At 32.1% G+C, this 22,758-nt stretch overlaps 1 protein-coding gene across 1 annotated transcript in view; it reads left to right on the forward strand.

Moving 5' to 3' along the window:
• Positions 1 to 22,758, forward strand: part of LOC126771942 (runt-related transcription factor 1) — a 45,491-nt gene that overhangs the window by 21,053 nt on the left and 1,680 nt on the right. The window contains exon 5 of the mRNA XM_050492121.1: positions 14,631 to 14,828. Within this exon, the coding sequence (XP_050348078.1) occupies positions 14,631 to 14,828 (198 nt within the window). The remainder of the gene's footprint in view (positions 1 to 14,630; positions 14,829 to 22,758) is intronic.

Consider the following 22,758-nt stretch of genomic DNA (forward strand, 5'->3'; position numbering starts at 1 on the left):
ATACATACTTATATAGATAATTACACCCAGACAACAGACATGTTCATGCCCACAAATATCTGTCCTGGGTGGGAATCGAACCCACAACCTTCGGCGTGAAAGGCAAGCATCGACCAACCACGCAAACCGGCTCGTCAAAAACAAGATATGCTTTGTGTTTGTGTTTTTTGTTGTTATTGGTGAAAATGACTATCGACCAACACATGGCTCATTTTCTAGGTTGCCTAATACATAAAAAAGTAACAGGGAAAATTAATATTATTCAACCTTTTGTGATCAAACATCTTAACTTTTATATTATTTATTCTTCCAAAATTAGGACTGAAAAGAATTTGTAAGAATCTAATTTAAAGTATATTATATTACTTTGATATTTAATATGACTAATGATAAATTTATTTAAATTTTAGCTATTGTCTAGTATATTCAAAAAATGTTCCGTTTTGCTTACGGATAGTGTAATTGTATTGTCATTTCCAATTATTTATAGAAATTCTAGTATCTCTTATTCATATCCTGTCTGATCCGTAAGTAACAAGCCAATGGCAGTGTCTGAATAACGCCTCGTAGTTTTATAAGCAAAACAAATCACTTCTAGAATATACTAAGCAAGAATAATACAATAAAATACTTTTTAATGTAAGAGCGTATTTATAATAAAAATAAAATAAAATAAAAAATATATTTTTTTAAAACTCTAAATTATAAAAAAATCGAATCTTGATAATATACGTTGAACATTTTGTTTTTTTTTTTCTATATCGTTCTAGACACGTTATATACGGCCGTTCAAATCGTGCAGGCAAGAGACGAGCTCGGACAGACAATTCAAACGGTCTTATCGTGCTAAAATCCATTTATCTAAGTAGTAGCTTCTTATTACTGGTTGAGCTTGGTGCAAGCCTGTCTAGATAAAACAGTATCCGTTATTTTATCGCCAAACAGCAATACTTTGTTTATATTTATGTTTAATCATGTTGGTGTCTTCAAATCCAGAGTAAACAGGTTTCTTATAGGCAAGCGTGCTACATCCTAGACCGTGTCGATGCTTAACATCAGACAAGTCAACGGTCAAACGCTGGCCTATTAATTGTAAAAAAAAAAGTTTTGTAGGACCAGTGAGTACGTGTTATAAAAGGCACTAGGGATATATAACTTCTTAGACCTCATATTGATTCCGTAACGATCAATATTTCGATATTTCTTACAATGGTTAAGGTTACATAACACTACTTGATGTCAAGGTTACGTACATATGTGGTCTTCAAAAGTTTAAAAACTTTTATTTTATTATTATAAATGCTAGACTTGACTAGTGAATTTATTTTAAAAACTGTACTATAATTTTTTATTACTAAAATAAATAAATATCAGCCTTTGGTGAAGAGATTGATTATAGCAATCTCTTAAATAAGCTTTCAGCTTAATTATTTGAATACCGGATATTAGCAATTAAGCGATCCTGAAGGGTTTTATTCTTACAATGACGACTATTTGATAGGACTTTAAAATTAACAAATTGTAACTTTTTGTGATGATCATGACGTCGTGGGTTTAAAACCTGGTAAAGAACCATTGAGTTTTCTGTTTATAATGTTTTTTTTTGTACATAACGGTGACGAGAAACACCAGAAATTTTTTTTGGAAAAAGTACCAAGCCTTGTCTTGTACCAAGTAACTTCTGTTACTGTTACAGAAGTAAAAGTACCAAGTCTTGTGCAAGCTTGTGTACGCTCGTGATACAACCTACTCATAGCATGTTCTACCGCCAAACAGCAATACAATACAGCAATAACAGCATACAACAGTATTGCTGTGTTCTGGTTTGAATGTTGAGTGATATAGTGAAAGTACAGCTACAAGGGACATAACATCTTAATTCACAAGGTTAGTAGTTCATTGGTGATGTAAGGGACGGATGTAAGGGGAGGGTGGTGACTACTTACCATCAAGTGGTCCATTTGCCAATCTTCCAACCGAAAACTATAATAAAATAAATGATAAACCTGCAATGGATTGGATGGTGAAATAAACTCTAAACCTTGTCCTTAAAAGGAAAGGTGCCATTTAAGTGGTTGTAATAGGCAAATTCTTAAAATTATTTATTTATTGAATTATAAAGGCTTGCTTTTTGAATTAAATAGGTTATCTTCTCTAATATTTTTTTATTTATATGCAACTATACATGTGTTATAGTTTTATCATGCATTCTTACTACTCAATATCAAAAGGTTGGATTTTATGACTTCAAAAACATTTTATTCGAAAGGGTGAAAAGGGCATTACAGTAATTTATAAGGCAATCGAATACCCAATGGTTTGCTCGGAATCACCTCAAGTGTAGACGTCGCAAAATCGACTTATGTTGAAGACAATTGACCGGGTTAATTTTACAGGATTATTAGGACAAATACAAAGTAATATCTTAAATTACCTTTTTATATTAAATTACGTAAATTTATAAAATTTTATAGTAACTGAGTAGTAAGATACTAATATAACTCACACTCACATATATACACACACACATGTTGTCTAGTAGTAGAAGAAGTTTTACAATAATTTGTAGCATATATATAAATAAATGATAAACATATACAAGAAAATAGATATTATATTATTCTTCTATAAATAGAATATAATATGTATTTTCGTACATGAAATTATTACATTTATAAAAAAAAAAGAATTTCAAATAATTTACAGACTACACTAAAATGGCATGTTTATGTGAACCTTAAAACTTAACACGAATAAAATTACACGAATTTAATCCGTAAAACGACACTGAAATCGTAAAATTTGATAAAAAATCCATACTCAAAACATATTAAATATTTCATACGTTCGCTCCGAACATATATCTGAATGTTTACGATAATGCAGACGTCTTCTCATAAAAAATCCCCCCTCGAGTGCGCACTCAAAAACAAAGCCCGTGCGCCTTCACTACTGAATATTTCAACAGGTCTTCTCTTTGTCGGAATATTAAGTCAATGGGGGTAATTGATCTGTTAAGATTCAACTACATTAGGAGTGAGACATCAAAGTTGCTTTACAACGCTGTCGCACAAATAGGTCGAGATCGTTTAGATATTATTGCGCAATTTACATTCATATATTTTTAAAGGTAATTCTATATTCAACAGTTAAAATGTTTTTATTTTTATTTATTTACATTAGTTAACAAATAAATAAATAAATAAGGTAAGATTGTGTCAATGAACCAAGTGTGGAGTCAGTATTTAGAGTTAGATTTTTGGTAAGGTTCTTGTCGGTTCTTCTCAGTAAAATCTACAATCTGAGACATTCATAGCTCTCCACTTAATTTATGTTGTAAAATCAAAACTTACAAGTGCTTGAAAAAAGCCTATTTGTAATAATGTTCAATTATTTTGATTCAACGAAATGTATCTTAAAACAGTTATCTTGAACTGTAGCAATTAGGAGATTGTTATAACAAATAATTTGTGCATAATACCTTCGCAATGGAAAATTGAAATTCATAAAATACTTTATTCAAGATTTTTATGAGTTATAAATCGTTACATAACAAAATGTAATCGTTACATAACTTCTATGTGAAGCGACTATCGACTTGAAACGTGAAGTCTCTTTTGAAAATTCGTTAAGAAATAAATTAAAAATATTAGTTAATTTGTAAATACGAGTGTTGGTGAATACGCTGATATTAATTTAAAATCTGTGTGAAATTATATAATTTTGAGAAATAAGTCATTTCTTTGAGATATTATTAAATTATTTAATTAATATTGTTTAATTGCATTAAAAATACACATATAATATATTTTATAGTGCTTTTGTCCGTTAACTATATGTAAGAAACGTATAGTTCTGCTTACGGATGTTAAAAGTGCTTACGAGGCGTAATTTAAAAGCGTTTCTAATCTAAAATAAAAATACATTAATAAAGGTAAAAACCAATCGTTAGTTTTACATGGATAACCTATTATTGCAGTCCGCAATTATGTTTTTTTTTTTTTATAGAATAGGAAGGCGGACGAGCATATGGGCCACCTGATGGTAAGTGGTCACCAACGCCCTTAGACATTGGCATTGTAAGAAATGTTAACCATCGCTTACATGTCCAATGCGCCACCAACCTTGAGAACTAAGATTTTATGTATAATTACACTGGCTCACTCACCTTTCAAACCGGAACACAACAATATCAAGTACTGCTATTTTGCGGTAGAATATCTGATGAGTGGGTGGTACCTACCCAGACGAGCTTGCACAAAGCCCTACCACGTGTTTATATAGCTTGACTTAATAAGCTTTTATTTTTCTTTTTTTTACTCGTATTTGTCTTTTTTTTCCTTGTGAGTGTGCAATAAAGTTATTTAATAATAATAATATTATATAACATACATATGTGTTGCAGTTAATAATGTATATTATTACGTCAGTGTGTAGTGGTGTGGTAAGATGTAATTTCTAACTGGTATTCCTTTCCAAGTGTCTTATAGACCAGAAACTAATCGTCAGTTTAATTTAATACGCATTTAGGTTTAACTGACTTAAGTCTAGTACTTTAGACGCAAACACCGCACTTATAGAACTTCGCAATTACGGATCTTCTTACCAAATGAAAGTGATACGAAGTATTTAACCCTTTGTTGTTTAGTTAGTCTAGTAACTACAAGAAAACTTTCGGTCTACTAACAGACAAAAAAGATCGGCAACCGTGTATTTACTGCGATATAGCATCCAGAACGGATGTTCGATTTACCTCGGGATGCACAATAGTTAAACAATTATTTTTAGTTATTATATCTTTATATATATTATATATAATTGTTCTGTGCTGTGCTTCTAATCGGCTGGATCGATTTTGATTTGTATGTGTGTTTTCCAAAAAAAAAATTGTTATTTTACCCGTACAAACTCTAAACGGACAGATATATCTTTGTAAAGAATAATCTGAAGTCGAATGTGTTCGAGTAATTGATATAATATGAAATACGAGACGTGGTCTCTTGCAGTCGGCTTTACTTGAAAGCGCAAAGTCGCTCAGCGTGCTACGGAAAGAGCAATGCTCGCTACTTCGCTACGCGACCGAATTGATATTAATAAAATTCGTAGACGATCGAATGTAATCGACATATCTCGCAGAGTCAGTACGCTAAAAGTGACAATGAACAGGTTATGTCATTCGAAGGATTGATAACCGATGAGAAAGAAAAGTCCTCAAATTGACACTACGACTGGAAAAAAAGGCTTGTGATGCTCCAGGATCAAGTTGACTGACTACTTAGAGAGCACAACGTGAAACCGTTGTTTACAGAAGGAACTGGACCGGTCGGAGAAGAATTAATGAAAGAGAGACTAATGATGGATGGATGTTTTTTTTTTTTTTTTATAGAAAAGGAAGGCGGACGAGCATATGGGCCACCTGATGGTAAGTGGTCACCAACGCTCTTAGACATTGGCATTGTAAGAAATGTCAACCATCGCTTACATATCCAATGCGCCACCAACCTTGGGAACTAAGATTTTATGTCCCTTGTGCCTGTAATTACACTGGCTCACTCACCCTTCAAACCGGAACACAACAATATCAAGTATTGCTGTTTTGCGGTAGAATATCTGATGAGTGGGTGGTACCTACCCAGACGAGCTTGCACAAAGCCCTACCACCAGTGATTTACCACCATTTATTCTTTATTACTTAACTTAATAAGCAAGCATTCCTTAACATTTTTGTTTAACTATTATATATTACTCAGATTTAAAATTTTTATATTAGAAATGTTATATATGACAAAGATTTATGACAAACTGTTGGCAGCATGTAACTTATTACGCGTAGGGGAAAGGATGAACTATTTCCATTCAATATTCAAACAGAGAGCATGTAAAACTTAGATGCTTAGGGGTTGCGAACGGAACATCGAACTGTAAACTCCGTCTCATATTCAAATAACAGGGAGCTAACGAAGCGGGGTAACGGAAGCAACATCAACAGCGGGGGGAAGAAACTTCGCCACGTCTTATTGTCATATACGTATCTTCTACTGAATAGACTAAACAATAAGTATGAATATAACACAATATGTCACTATTGTAAGTGTGAAATGTCGTATGTAAAAATTAAGTCAAATGTTAGGGATTAATCACATTTATGCTCTCCATTATAGTATACGTATATTATAGTTTTTATTAGCGGAATTAAAATTATAAAAACTGAAACATTTAGTCTAATAACTATCTCTATGCAAACAATCACGTGATATTTTTGCTTTGTTGCTGTTTGAAACAAGGGCCAACAAACACGCTACCTTCATAATTAACAGAAATATGGATTAATTTGCTTAAAAGAAACAAATGATGATATTCGCAACAATTTTAATGGTAAAACAACGTAATTATACACATACTATTTTAAATCATGACTGTAAATCTAATTAAATGCATACAAATGAAATTTAAATATAAATACTCCACAAATCATTACCGCGTGGAATGGTGACAGGAATGCTAGTAACATTTTCCCGCTAAATGGCAATTCCGTTTATATGGACAAAAAAAAATCCAGTTCTCTTGTCACCAGTCGATTTAATAAGACACAATGTTGAATGATTTCAGTTTTTCTTTTCTTTTTTTATATGAATGTATTTTTCGTTATGCCAACTGGCTGTTCGGACTATATATATATCTTATAATCTTTGTCATATATAACATTTCTAATATAAGAATATATGTTTCGCTAATGTTATATTGAGGCTTTAAATCTATATATGTATAATAGCAATACATCACTAGCTGACTGATCCATCATGAGATCTCCGAAACCATAATTATTCCTTTCGCTTCGTGGGCGGGTAACTAGTTAAAGTATATGTTTGTATAAATTATGAATAGGAATCAAATTGTACACGAGAACATAAAATAGAAACACACATGATATAACTTCGATATAAACAATTTGTTATCAATATTTATAATTTTTTTTTAAATAAATATTGAGTTATGATTTGTTAAAAAATGTTTCATCTTTTTCTTTCGAATGTCTAATTAATTATGACAGAAAGAGAAATCAGTCTTTAGCTTAACACCGTTTACAAATAAGGCCCGTATATCTTTATCCCTTCTTTGCTTAATTTGAAATAAGCTTTAAATTGATAATGTTTTCATACTTCACAATACCTAGAACCGTTAATCATCTTTACGGACCGAATTTGGTTGAACTGTCAGCCAATTTGCCATTAGTGAATTGATGTTCCGGAAACAAATTCCAATTTAATCAACTTTTGGTTGGTACGTTAGTTTTTAGGTTATATATAATTGCAGAAGCGAATTTGTTTCTTTATTACACTTTCCCGTCTTAACTACTCACTTGATCATCGTGAAAATTTTCATTTTCACGATGATCTTGATGATTGGTCATAGACCTTGTCAGTCATACAGTAAAGGACTTACCTAACAACTTTGGCCCTCTCACACGCGGGCAATGCCATGGGAGGCAACTAGTTACAAATAAAGACAAAAAAAGTGTAAACCCACTGGTTTTTTTCAGGGCAGGGTATCTTTTTTTCTGCCCCGTTTGAATTTTTGCTTTGAATATCAATAATTAAGTGAAATGCTACACTGATCTAATAAAATTTGAATTTACTCAATTGAGGGCTTTTGGTGTTAAAAAGTTTTTAATATCCAAGAAGGCACCCGTTTTATATTAATAATTTATTTCTATTTTGACTATTATTATATATTTATTTGAATAAATTAGTTTTTTTACAAAGTCAGTTTACATTACAAAGTTCAATTAATTAAACGGTTTATCGGATACCGAATATTGCTCTAGGCTCGTGCCTTGCGGGCTTCAGCCGAAGTCGGTCTTTTTTACTGTAATGTGTAATATTGTATCGAAATTTTAATACTACTTTTATTACATAATATACCAATATACTATATATATAAACGTAGTACATACACACCAAATATAAAATAACGTTTAACTTTATTTCAAAAACGAAAATTTTAACTAAGTTTTATTCTAAAAAAAATATTATTCGTAAAATCTATAAATAGGAGTACTGGAAAATATTTTTAAATATAATTTTTTCTCACACCTCTGAGTGCTGCTTGTTAAGTTATTTATCAAATATATTTTGATAATCTAAAGATTATATAAATATATTTATAGTGGCGCTTGGATAGTTTACTATCGACGGATGTTTTTAGTTTTGTCGGTAAAGAGAAATCGTTGGAAGACAAAAGAAATTTTATAAGTAAAAGAGATGGTAACTCATTAACATTTCTTAAAACAAATAAAAGCTTCTGCCCGGCGAGTGTACAAAAAACCAATATAGCCCTAAACGGGAAAGTGGAAAAGAAGTTAAGAGGTGTCTATTTGTCACGTTCCTTCGTGAATAACGCTCTGCTTTCCAATTAAGGGTAAGCGCTCTCTTTGTTTATCTTAAATTGCGAGAAAATCTCACTCAAATTATCGAGCTAAAGGACCAAGGGGAGATTGGTAGAACGCAACTTTTGTTACGACTCAGTATAAAAAAGTTCCCTGATACTGACGGACAGGGCGCGGAGAATTTTTAATAAGCGAAAAATTTAATGAGGGCTCTGAACGCTCTTGCTCCTCGGTTTTCGCGTGTCAGCTCTATTTAAAATCTTAGGGATGCTGAGGATGGTTTTTCGGAGTTTTTTTTTATTGTATATAATTATCTATTAAGTTCCTTAGTTCATTAAACGTTACCCTCGTTAAATTGTAGAGATGAAAACGTACTAAGTAAAATATTTGGTAATAACATATTTTTTAAATGTTTCATATTTTTATAATATGTTATTGAAATGTATTTAAAAGTTACATGAAAACTATTTTTATAGATTTTAAGTTATATTAACATTAGTATCTAGGAATCAAAGGTAGAGATCGTCCTTATTATCTCCCCCGCAATAAGGGAGCAATTTACTGCATCAGTAGTCAGAGGCGACATCTGCTAATCGATTGATTGACCCCACTTTAGAGCCATCGACAAAAAATAATGGGATCTAGACTTTAAATACGTGTATATATAGTTAATATTTTTATTCACGTTTTACCTTAGCTTATTATAATGCTTTAAATTGTAATTAAAGTGAAAAAAATTATAGAACGTTAATTACTAGAAGTGCAATTTTATCATATTGTTTCTTTGTTTAACTTACAAAAGTAACATACGCAGTATATTGTCAGGAAAAAAAACATAAATACTATTCATAAGAAACTAGCGTCACTATTGTTCCGTGTCAGTCTAGAAGAGGCTTGTTAGTCAAACATCGTTGGTAAAACGACACAATAGCACCCCTGCCCTCCCAGAGGTGGGAAATTATTTTTGTATGGAAGCGTAAAAAGATCTCCGCCTTACCTTCCGTTATTAACTCGAGAGGTTCCCTTTGATGCACCGCATGGTTACCCTTTATATATCTAATGGTTTTAAATTTGCCTTATTATTAAGGAATGTGTGTATTATTTGGAATATGACTTGCCTTCTGTAATTACATTTAATACACTGGTGAATTAATTTATTTTAAAGGGTTTGTCAGCTAAATATAAAAGAAAATTTGTGTATAATAAAAGCATTTTAAAATGAACGAATCTAATTGAAAGCATCTTCCTATGCATTAAAATGATAAACTATATTATTTTGACTTTAATAAATGCCTTTTAGTTGATTATTTAGTACTATATGCATTTGTTATGCAGTTGTTATTATGTAACGAATAAATGTAAAATAAAAATTGTAAGTAACTTTCTTCACATTAAGGTGCGCGTTCATTTCAATTTTTATTAATTTAAAAGAGGCTCTGTTTAATGAAAGAAATTTATGCGCGGCGATGAGAGAGGCTGATTGTTTAAAATAGAGGGTTCCGTTCGTGAGAAAGGGAGGTCAAATTTCCTTTGGTGGCCGTCTTTTGCAAGTTCTCTTTTCCGTTTTTAATTATTGAACCACTCATTCCTAATTATTATTATTAGCGCTGGGGAGTGGTGAAAATTGAGGGTCTCCGAGAGTAATATTGACCGCTCGGCTTGAGGTGCGTCTCGGGGGAGGTTTTTAATTGTACACGCTTTTGACTTTTCTCTTGTTCTTTTGAGACGCTTCAATAAACTTGAATTTTACGGTGTCTCGCTTGTAGACGTACACTTTTATAACGGGAGCTACTTCACGCGTTTATATACCTGAAAGTATTGAGTTTAAAAGTGTTGTATTTATTATATCCAGTGGCTCATTTCGTTCACATAGAAATATTTAAACTCCTATCATATAAATGGCTTTCACAGTAATCGATAACTCGTGACTTTTTAATAGGCTAGTACGCATTATACAACATAAAGGTCTTCATTCATATACGTAATACATTCGTACTCCGCAGCCAATCCGCTAATGTCCCTAAAGCGTATCGGTCCGCATTAGGTATTTTATATCCAAATTGCCGCTCTCTAAGCTTAAAATCCCCAGTAAGCCATGAAACCGAGATCAAAGGAGCTCGCTGCCATTACGATTGTGGCTCATTTTTTATTTAGCCGGCGGAGAACTCTTATCTTAACACCCCCCGTCTAGTTTATGACGTTATAAAGCTGATTTTTAATCGAACGAGAAAATTGCAAATTCTATTGGGTTTCCGATTGTGCAGTGTTTTATTACAAATTTAATTCGTATATACATATACAACTGTATAATGTAAATATACGAACAGATAACATTGCAGATCATCGTTTTGGATGATTGAGGTAAATAATAAGACTAAAATAAAATACATAATGCTTTAGTTGAGCTATTTATTTGAATTTTAGTGAACTATCACACAATCCAGTACACATTAGTATACAGTCGCAATTCATCCCTTCAGTCATTTCATTTATTTAACTTTACCTGCGTGTGCGTTAATTATTGAAACTGATTTTGATTTAATTTTACTACGAAGATTTCGAGTTCAAACCTAGAGCACGCACCACTGAATTTTGATATGTTTTTAATTCATCTCAACCTGCATGTTTTGGTAGAAAAAAAAGTGGTATCATCTTCAAAAGGAGGGACGGAATAAATTCGTCTTTGTAAATATTTCTATCTATTTGTAACACAGTTAGTTCCGAGTAACATAAAAATGAACTCTCAGTTTATAATACTAAAAATACATACACTTACTTATACAATGAAAAGGGGTGATTAATAGCTAACGCAGATTATTTCATTTTAGGTACTTTAATTCAAATTGACAACGCTTGAAGTTAATAAAATAATATTTAATAAAAACTTAAATATAAGAATATTAAAAATGTTTTTTACAGAAGTTAAACATTGAATGTATATTGAAATTGTATTTGCTAAAACCTGTTTGATCTTGTTTCGTGTTATACAATGCAAACATATTTTTATGAAGAGTGGCGCCCCTCGGGATCAATATCCGCAGTTTATGAAGTGTCGCACGTGCAGCCTGCAATATGTTCACGGCTGGGGAGACGAAAGTCTTTTTATGAATAACTTCAATGATTTATTAAGTGTACGCTCAACGCATTTTTCTGTGCCCTTTGATACAAATAATTCGCAGGAAATTGTGTGCTTCGGTTAAAAGTCAAGGGCCTTCGAATATTTCATATATTTAGGGAGATATTGTTATTAATAAAACTCGAACACTTTAACACTACTCATTATTCTATTACTAGACTTTATTACACTACACTAACTTATTTTTATTATGAAAAAGAAAAAAAAATATACTTTATTCAAGTAGAAGCTTACAAGGTCTTAGTTGTCCTTTTCGACAAGATACTTTTTATTACAACAAATAGATTATGTCGCTCACAAAAATATGAAATGAGATCATCAATAATAAATAGATGTAATAGTGAAATATTAAACAACTCATTTATTTAATAAATACATGACAATAAATGTAAAATGACTTTAAAATTAATTCACTTTATAATTGGAAGTTTGTTTATATAATTTTATTTAAATAATTCTATTATTTTAGCCATGTTTAATTTTAATTAAAAAGCGATGATTTTTATGTATTTATTCAGTGAGAAAAATGTATAGTTTTTGGACATTTTCTTCTGAAATTATGTAAAAGTATTTATCTATATCCATCTAGTATAGGCCCGATGTCTATCAACATCGGGTAGAATATCCACTTAAAGAAATGTATATTTTGGTCAACAGCCAACAGCAAAGCATAATACGTACCTGTTTTTTATATTTATACTGTATTTTCTTCTCGACAACTGTTTTGACATTTTAACTGAAAATTATTTATTAAGTGCATTATTTCGGACACATACTTAGTGAGAGTGTTTTAAAACAATGTAATACGTGATTTGTAAGAAAATAATTAACTTCAAATTATATTAACTATATATACAAATACAAAAACAAAAAAAACACTAAACAAGACGGCATAAAGTAGAATGAATAAAAGCCAGTATTTTTTATAAAATAGATAGGCACGTGCAAATGGGCCACCAGGTTGTAAGTGGTCACCACCGCTCATTGACATTGTCGCTGTTACAGTAACAGCCTGTGAATGTCTCATTGATGGGCTAAGGCCTTTTCTCCTTTTTTTTGAGGTTTGTAACTTATTAATAAACATAAATTAAGCACATGAAAATTCAGTGGTGCTTGTCCGGGCCTGAACTCACGATCATCGGATAAGATTCACGGGTTCTAACCACTGGGCCATCTCGGCTTTTTTATTGGCGCTTTGGAAATATTAACTGTTCCTTACATCGCCAATGCGTCACCTTGGGAACTAAGACGTTATGGCTTACTCGCCTTTCAAACCAAAACACAACAATACTAATTATTATTTCTGTTTGGCGGTAAAATATCTAATGAATGGTGATGTCTACCTAGACGGGCTTGCACAAGGCCCTATCACCAAGAAAATGTAAATATTCCACTGCTTGGCCTCTTGTCCTTCTCGAGGAGAAGATCTTAAGTCGAGTTAGTTGTACTTAAGTGATGTTAGATTGTTATCCGATACATGCAGGCGTCCTCATAATATGTTCCTTTACCGCCAAGTACGAGAAAATTTTATAAGCAAAAATTGACATGAAAAATCATTGACACTTCACGGTATGGACGCACAAGTTCGGATAAGATTTACTTGTTATAACTGCTGACGATATAATGAAGATAAATATAATGGTATTCAAAATGAATAAGTGTCATCGAATTGCCTCTCAATGCACCGATAAACCATAGGATCGATTATTTTGAATAACCGAACCAAAACTTGGCATTATTGCAATTCAATATGTCACTACCGCAAAACTTTATATGCTGAATGAATGGCATAGTCAGTATCTGTTTACCGCTTATGAAGCCTAGATTGCGACCATGAATTTCACCAGAATTACCATTAGGTATGTGTCGATATGGCAGCGATTGTTCAAACGCTTGCCGCCGTGTTTGCGGCTGCTCTGCGGTGGATGTGTTACGATGGCAATTCCGCTGCGTCATTGCTCCTATTCCCAATACTTATTACCTTAATTTTCGGTGTATAATTTATAACATAAATTACATTGCTCTTTTTATAGGAATAAGGTGATCTCATAGTGTAATAATGCAGCAATGTACACGGCTTGTTAAGTCTTAGTCGTCGTTGTTGTTATGATATCACGATATATTTTCTAAACACTTGTTAAGTGATAGGTTAGGCCACAGTCACGAAATCGAATCATTTACATTGTAATGAAACGCTTTTGTTGCAACAGAATATGTACCAATCACGTTTAATAACAAAGTTTTCTTTGAAAAAAATAGCATTTTTGTTTCAAGCTATTAAATGGCTAATGGCATTAAATAATCTTGTATAGGTAATTTATTTCGAAATTAGATTATTTTTTTTAAATGAAGTTCACTGTTTCGCAATCCTGTGTATATTTATATCTTTAAAAAATTCTTTTGCACCCCGAATTTGGGTGTCTTTGGAACGCAGAACGTGCCGGCACGCGCATTGCTTGGTGACAGCTCGCCACAAATCAGCAGAGTCTTGAAATCTTGACTGTCTCTTGCATTTTTCTTTTACGTGCTTTGGATGTCTTAAGAAGCTTGCTAATATATTTAAATGATAATATAAAATATTTTGATCTATCTTGTTTCATCAAAATTTGTTTTGGTTTTCGTTCATACGAAATATTTATTCTATGTTATACAGAAATAGAACTTTGTTTAGTTATAGCGTTATTTAAATGAATACTCTTAAATAACATTTAATATTAAAGCCCACATAATAAAACCTTAGAAGGTTCACAATAAAGTGAACTTTGCCTTGTAAATCCTAGTCCAAGGCTCATTATAACATAATAAATTCATATTTTATCTAAATGAATAATAAGACTTGTATCAATCGCGCTTTTATCGTTATAAAGAATATTTTTTTTAATTCCTTTAATTACAATCGGTAGATATTTTCCTCCAAAATGCCTGTGAGAGCACTTTATAACAATAAAAGGAGTACGCAGAGATTATATATATCTTACTTGCGTTGAAATTACATTTTTTGGGACACGAGACTTTTTCTTTCTCTCTCTTCTTCTAAGCAAATGAAAGAGAAAAAATGTAGGAACATAGTATTGACAATAATGATATATGTATTTATTTTGTTACCAGGCAAATCATTTACTCTGACGATAATGCTGGCGACGTCACCACCTCAAATAGCAACCTATCAGAAGGCGATCAAGGTCACAGTTGACGGTCCAAGAGAGCCACGCTCGAAAACCCGTCATCATGGATTTCATCCCTTCCATTTCGGACCACGTTTCGCACCAGACCCACTTATGGGGTCACTACCATTTAAATTATCAGGTACGGATGATTACCATTCCTTAATAAAAATAGTTTTAGTGAATAAGTAACTTTTTCATTTATATATAATAATAATACTAAAAGTAGGTAGACAATATTAAAATATTTTTTAAATACTTTAATCTAAAACGATGGTAAAATGATATTTAATAGTTTATTTTTGATATTACTGGTTTTTGAACGCGACTTCGTCCGCGCGTTAAGATGGAGTGTCCATTTCTCCATATTTTTGTCCTTCTAGGGCTTTCTAACAAATTTCACCAAAATCGGTTCTGTTGCTTAGCCGTGAATGTGTAATAGACACAGAAATATATAATAATTACAAAAGATTTTATAAGTGATTATTAGAGATTTTATAATTTGATATTAACAGGTAGTGACGTCACGGTATTTTTATTTACCGTGACAACGTCCTACTATTTGTTCATATTAACTAATAATATTTAAAGTTACAACTTGTCAATTGCCCTCTTAAGGCATTCTCTCCTCTTAAGGAGAATGTTTGGAGCTTATTCCACAACCCTGCTCTAATGTGGGATGGTAGATATTTTTACTTTAATTAACATTATATAATTTTAATTACGATCTTTTAATTTATCTAACTACTTATTAATTATACGCTACAAAAGAATGAGCTTAAATAAAGTCAAAGTTATTAAAGACAGATTATAAACGTTCTCTAATATTTAAGCAATATCTTCTTATTCACAAAAGTAATATCATGAGTCTAAATATTTATGATATTAGGCAACTTTTAGACGACGATAGAAAGATGAATAGCATAAGGAAGGCGGCGTGCTCTCGACACGATCCGAACACTCTTGGATATTAAATTGTCACCGACCGTTGTCACCCGTCGGGTCCGACGCCTCAAAAGGGGATTTCATTTGGCCGAAAAGTTCTGCTCTGCTATTAATTATCTATTTCCTTTAACCCCTTTTGACACTTCGAAGATATTGTCCTTATAATTTTTGTTTTGCAACAAATGCTCATGAACTAATTACATATTTATCAAATGCTCTTCAACACTTAGTCGAATTTTATATAAATGTTATTATAGATACCATATTTAAGGAATATTCTGTGCGTTTAGCATAGAATTTTTACATGTATTAAACTATTTTTATTCTAACATTTGAAATTCATTTCTGTTGTAATTAATCAAAATTGCCTCGTGGGTCTGTCTCGTGGTTAGCCTGTTTCGCTGTAGATCATGATCAATTTCCGAATTGAGTCAGTAAAAATTATTGGGTGTTTTTGTCAAGGAATTCTAGTTTCAGTTATATCTAGAAGTTTGGAAATTGGCAGTGTGGCTTCGTTCTTTCCAAGACACTGGAGTGCACAAAGCCAGCACGAGGAGTCGTTCATTCTTTCCATAATATATCTCCGGTCGACTTGAAATGCCGTCCCATAGGATTTTGAGCGTGAGGAAATAGAAAATGCAACTGTGTTTGCGCGCAATCTTGTGCACTAGAATATTTCTTAATAATTATATATATTAATATATTATCTTCTTAATAATGGCCCTTTGATAATAACAAACAGCAATAATATGTAACAGCTGAATTTTGTTTTTTTTTTTAAGTTGTTCATTGAAAGATAATGTACAGGACGTTTTAAAAATCTTACTATATTTGTGTGAGTGAGGGTTGTGGGTTCGATTCCCACCCTGGACAGACATTTGTGTGCGTGAACATGTCTGTTTGTCCTGAGTCTGGGTGTAATTATCTATATAAGTATGTATTTACTAAGAAAAATTAGTATATGTAGTATATCAGTTGTCTGGTTTTCATAGTATTAGCTCTGCTTAGTTTGGGATCATATGGCCGTATGTGAATAGTGCCCCAGGATATTATTATTATAATAATGTTTCTATGAAGCTGTAAATCTCTTTTACAATTCACTTGTAATAAATACCTACGACGCCTCGCCGTTGCTTAGTTGCGACGTTGCTAAGCATCACCTTACTGGCATCTTGTAAAAGTTTTTAAATGGCGTTGAAATGTGTAGCTTCAGATGTAAAAAAAATTATTAAAATACCATAAGAATAATAAAACCGAATTCGTGGTTTGCTTGTATTAGCATAAACGCTTTTGTCAGGTATTTTGTAACTTGGCTATTTCTGGCTTTATAAAAGAACCTTTACTATAATCTCTATAATTTACATTTTGTTTAGGATTTTTATAATTAAATTAATTTTAAAGATTAACAATTACATTTATAAGAATAACAGATTCCAAGCTTTTATTATTGATACACATTTTATATTGTTGTTTTATTTAAAAATATACCTATAATATGCTTAAAAAACATTAATATTTTTTATTTTTATTTAGAAAATATTATAATTTAAAATAATATTGAATATAATTCGTCACTGTATCAAATGTTTATTCAATCATCTCAATGTTTATTCAATCAATCGGAATCAAATGTTTGTTAACCCAATGTATTTCTTATTAACTCTTAGCTATTGAATTTTGTAACCTGTCATCCCTCCATTATGTAGCATCAACAAAACACAAACTGAAATTCCCCTTACTTACTGAACTTTCGTAACGTAATCTATTTGTAGGTACGTGTAGTTGTCACCTCTATTGTATCGAGGAATTTAGTGTAGGAGACGCAAGTGGCGGGCAAACCTCGTTAGGGCGGGCGTCAAAGGCCCGTAACCTAATTATTCACCTCTCTTACTACACTAAGAAACGAGAATTATAACTTTACGATGCTTTCCGTTCGAAATTCACGTAATTGTTATATTTAGGTTTAAATAAGTTCAATGTTTTTATCAAAGATAATATATATTACACACATATAGACATTTCACAGCAGATAACAAAAATATATCATTTATGGCTTAGCTATCGGCTAAGTTCATATTGAGTTTCATAATTATAACAAAAAAGACTAACTTTTGTATTCAAAGTTCAATGGTCAATAAATTATCAATACAATTAATTCTACTCATTTTCCTTCAATACTATTAACTGTTCTGTGCATACATTTCAATATGTAAATTGAATCGCGTCGCTCTGCCGCGAGATCCGCGGCAGAGCGACGTCTCGCTGCCCTTTGCACCAATAACCCTTCCGAAATCATGATAAATTATCCACACTCACGTTTACGCACCGCGTTCTAACTTCTTGGTACAGACCTAAGAAAGAATAGATACGGTTATATACATTTCTTATCAAAGAATTCATTCAATGATCAAATGTTACGAGTATGTATGAACATGTCACGTATATGATGTCCGTTATTGTTTATTCCAATAGCAAATATACATATAAGCGAGTTAAGTGACATCATTGATTAATTATTATTATAGCGTATATTTTGCAGTTGCTTGATGCAAATAAAATGTTAAAAGATTAATTTATAATTCGGCTTTCTGTCTCCGATTGTTAGCTGATATATTTAGCACATCCGCGTCACTCACGTCGCGCGTCGCCGTGTGAGCGCCACTTAAAGTCGCAGCTTTCGCATTATTAATGAGGGAGCCTTAGAGAAAATTAAATATAGCATTAGGCCCGGAAGCCCGGGATTGAGGGGGGAGAGGGGGAAGAAAGAGTAGGGGCATAACCCTTCCGCCCACCACGCGACAATGCGGGTGCATAATTACGCATTTGTAAATTTTAAATGTCCCACCCACCTCATACAGCCTTTTGTACGGCGTGATTCGCGCTTTTACCGAGACTTTAAACGCTTTCAAATGAATTCGTATGATGATGACACGAGCTCGATTAACTCTAAATGCGAACAATTTTCACGATGCCATATACAATATGCTTTTTATTATACGTGGAAGATTCATAATGGTTTTATGACATAAATGAGCGTATTAACGACTGCTCAATTTGCATCAATTGTAAAACATACTGAAAATTAACCTTATTGAACGAAATAGTGCAATTGCAGTTGTTTAAAAAGGTGATATAATGTTGGATGAAATTCCATTTCAGTAAATATTTAGACATTACAAATATTGAAATAATAAGTATGCATAATTTTTAAATGTTACAAAACTATGTATAAATACATCGGCTGACTTTATGAAATGAACGATTCCACAATTTGTCCAACCTTGCTTCTACTTTACAAGGAAAGGTTAATTAAGCTAAACAAAAAGGGGTTAAACAAAATCAATAGAGGCAAATTCATTAAGTGTTAAGCAGATTGAAGTCCAACATGGCGCGCAAGATGGCGGCGGGTTAAGGCGCGTTGACAAAGCGGCGTCGTTAGTTCGCGAGCCCTCTTATTAACCTTATGATGTACGGGACGCATCAGTCTTGGCTTACGTCAGTGGCATCCCACGGTTTTACTTAAACTATAACATAAATTGGGATATTATTGCTTCTTTCACTTAAATGTGACTATACTATATGAGAAATTTAAAGTTTTGGAAAAAAATTACAAATTTAACTATATCGAACGCATTGATCGTTTCATATTAAGTTAAATAAATGACATTGAACTTTGCTTACTAAAACATGAAGACAATTAATATATTTTTGTATCATTTGGACTGTGAAACATGAATGTTATGGTACTCGTATGATAATGGAGCGAAGTTATTCAAAATTAATTTGGCGGACATGTATTTTATTTGTGATTAGACTTCTTGCTCGGTTGTTAAGGGAAACATTGAGAGGAAAACTGCACGTTTGAAAGGGAATTACATATTATGACGTGTGTCCTACAGTTTTACCTTAGGAAGAGAAATATTAGCCCAGCCTTTGGGTATTTCTAAATAAGCATGTGATAAAAACAATCAACAGTTTATATTAACTGTATAAGTACCTAACTGCCATAAAAGTTAAACAAAATCAATTCTCACGGAGTACGACCACTCAAGATTCGAAGGGATGTAAGATAATTTCTTAAAAGGCTAACCCTTTTTCCTAATCACCGTGAAGGGTCTCAGTCATTAAAAAATCCCCTAAACCCGGTACATCGGAATCACACTAAAAACGATAATACTTTTATCTTCGTAATCCCGGTCGTCTTCGCGGATTAGCGCTGTAGAAAAGCGTCAGAAAAAACGCAAGAGGCAATCTAGGAAATGGCATTAAAATGTTTTGGTTCAACCCTCTCGCGTCGCGGCTATTTTTCAAACTGGGAAAAAATCCCTTCAAACGGCGTAATGTAGCGGACTGGCACGTCTTCGGAGGCGCGCCGTCCTCAGAGTGCTGCGACGGAAACGTTTTGATACTTATTTTATTGTAAATAATTTATATTAATTTTATTTCATTTATTTAAGCGATATTATACTACGTGTACGTTAATAGATTAACATAAAAAAAACAGTATACACATATAAGAAGTAAAATTTTGCTTCAGAAAAGTTTTGTACAGAAACGTTATATATATTATAATTTTTCTGTCATATTATTTAAGAACAATATTAATTAAGTTTCCTTTAATATAATCAGTTCTCAAGGTTGTGTTTTTATAAACTATATACTTATAGAGTTGAATACATAAAATAGTTGTTTTTAAACAAAACTTGGTTTTTGGGTATATAAGTTATTTTTAACCAAATTATAAACATATTGTTTAGCTGTTCTATGTGCCGATTACACACTATGAACACAAAGCAAAGTATTCCAGCATTTTTAACGAATGCAAATAGTCTGGCGCTACCCTTTCTTCTGCAACTTTGAACAGCGAATACGAAATGAAACAATGCCCTTTAGTTTTAGGATCGAAAACATCCACTAATATAATCAATGTTTTCTGAGATATATTGTTTTTACATAAAATAAAAAAATGAAGAAGTTCTTATACGAATTTTCTTTTTTCATTTTAATGTTAATATATTAAATTATGAAATACTGCTTTCAAGGTCACACATTTAATTTAAATAATGATATCTAAAAATAACTCAGTCGAACACCAGTAAGACATTACTTTACTTACTTGCCTTTATATGCCTTGCCCGAGACTGTTAATAAGACCGACCTTAAGCTGTTTAGCTTGCTAACGTCGCGCCCCCTCATTACGATGTGGACATGTTGATGGATATTCTAATTACTGTGTACAGAACCTTGTACCGCCACACAAGGTGATTTCTATGAATATGTAGTGTAGTACATACACATATGAGATTTATAATATTAATATTCGAATAAAATAAATAAGCGCCCACGATACTTTAGGGATAAATTTCGATAATGAAATTTAACCTTATTAAATTAGAATGTAACGAAGTATTGTTGATCGAAGCCAAATATACATATTGATTTGCGTAGCCAAGTCTGCTACATAGTCGGTATGCCTAAAGTTCTGATAAAATCAACGTATTACATAACAATGCTTAGCCTAAGTTTTTTTAATACGTATTGCAAAACATTGCTACACTTCCCCCAAGCCAGCTACGATTGACAGATTGAATTACATTACGTAGCTTAAGTCTTTCAATACGCATTACCTAGCGTAGCTAATCGTAGCAACTCAGTGCTACGATCAACAGATTGAATTACACTGCGTCGTCTAAAACTTTCATTGCTCAGGTTATAACGTTGCTACGATATCACAATATCAAATTTTGTTCATATGATTGCTCTCTTGGTGGAATTAAAAACAACTTTGCTTTTTAATCTGGCCGGGAGATTAAGTAAATTAATTGAGATTTTTTATAACTATAACAACAATAATAAATATACTTCTATCGGCAAAGCTTTCGTTAAAAGTTCAATTAATATGTAAGTAACACATTTAGTGGATTCAGGTCTTTATTATTAATTAATTGTAAATATCGTGATACCGAGTATTGAAATTTATTGAAATATTAAAGTAAGTAATTAGCGCAATGGTCATTGTAACTGTCATCATGCTGCATTTCGTGAGTTCGATTTCATCTGATTTCATTTAATACATTTCAGTATTTCTATAACTATTACGTACATTCATAATATCATACTACAGTTTTCTAATATTCTTATATATTTATATTATATATTTATTATATATATCTATATATATATATATTGTTTGTGTTTTCGGCTTTATTCGACCTTCAAATAAAAATAAAAGATTTATCACACACGTTAGTAATATCTACACGGAGATATTGTCATCTTGAACATTGTATCCGCCTATCGGAAATCTTAAATACCAATTAGGCTAACGATGTGAGCCATTACGGGGTTTTAAAATTCGATTCAACTCTCTCAACGAAGATTCAATATCTCGAACGTTATCGTAAACGCTATTTCCAAGGATGATTAAGCGGATAATCCTTAAAAAGCGGCTTTTGTCTAATTGCACCCTACTCATGAAGCACTACACCTATAAAGGCTAAGCGGTCGGATTCAAAATAATGTGTTTTACATTTTCGTTGCGACGGTATCAGCGACATAAAATGGTCTGTAATTTATTCTATTGCTGAAAGGGTTGGGTTGGCTCGGGGTGGGAATTACCCAAGGTGGGTGCTAAAGGGTTAAGCCAAATATACGGGGTCGCGGCGCCGGCGAACTTTGTTAATTTATGCGCTTAAAAATGTCAACTGGAAATTATGACGCCGAAACACATTTCCTATTTCATTAATGTGTTTATGATGATACTGTTTTTATTTTATTTATTAAAACATCATTTACTTTTATGTATTAATCTTTCTTCTGTTCATTTTAATTCCTAAGGTTTTATTATGTTAATATTAATTGTTTTGTTTATATCTACTAATTTTCTTAAATGTGTTTAATATATTCTGGACTAACGATAAAATTATTAATCGTTAATCCTATATTCGTTGTTGTCCTGACTTTACCGATAAAAATATCTATATTTAGAGTAGTAATAGTATTTTTCCACAACTATGTTTATTCAATAGTGTAATATCTTTTAACTAAAATTGAAACGTATTACTAACTTTTAAATGATTAATCGAAATCTTGTTTGGTACCGACTTATATTTAATGCGCTTATTTTC

Source organism: Nymphalis io, chromosome 11 (genome assembly GCF_905147045.1).
Source record: "Nymphalis io chromosome 11, ilAglIoxx1.1, whole genome shotgun sequence".
NCBI lineage: Eukaryota > Metazoa > Arthropoda > Insecta > Lepidoptera > Nymphalidae > Nymphalis > Nymphalis io.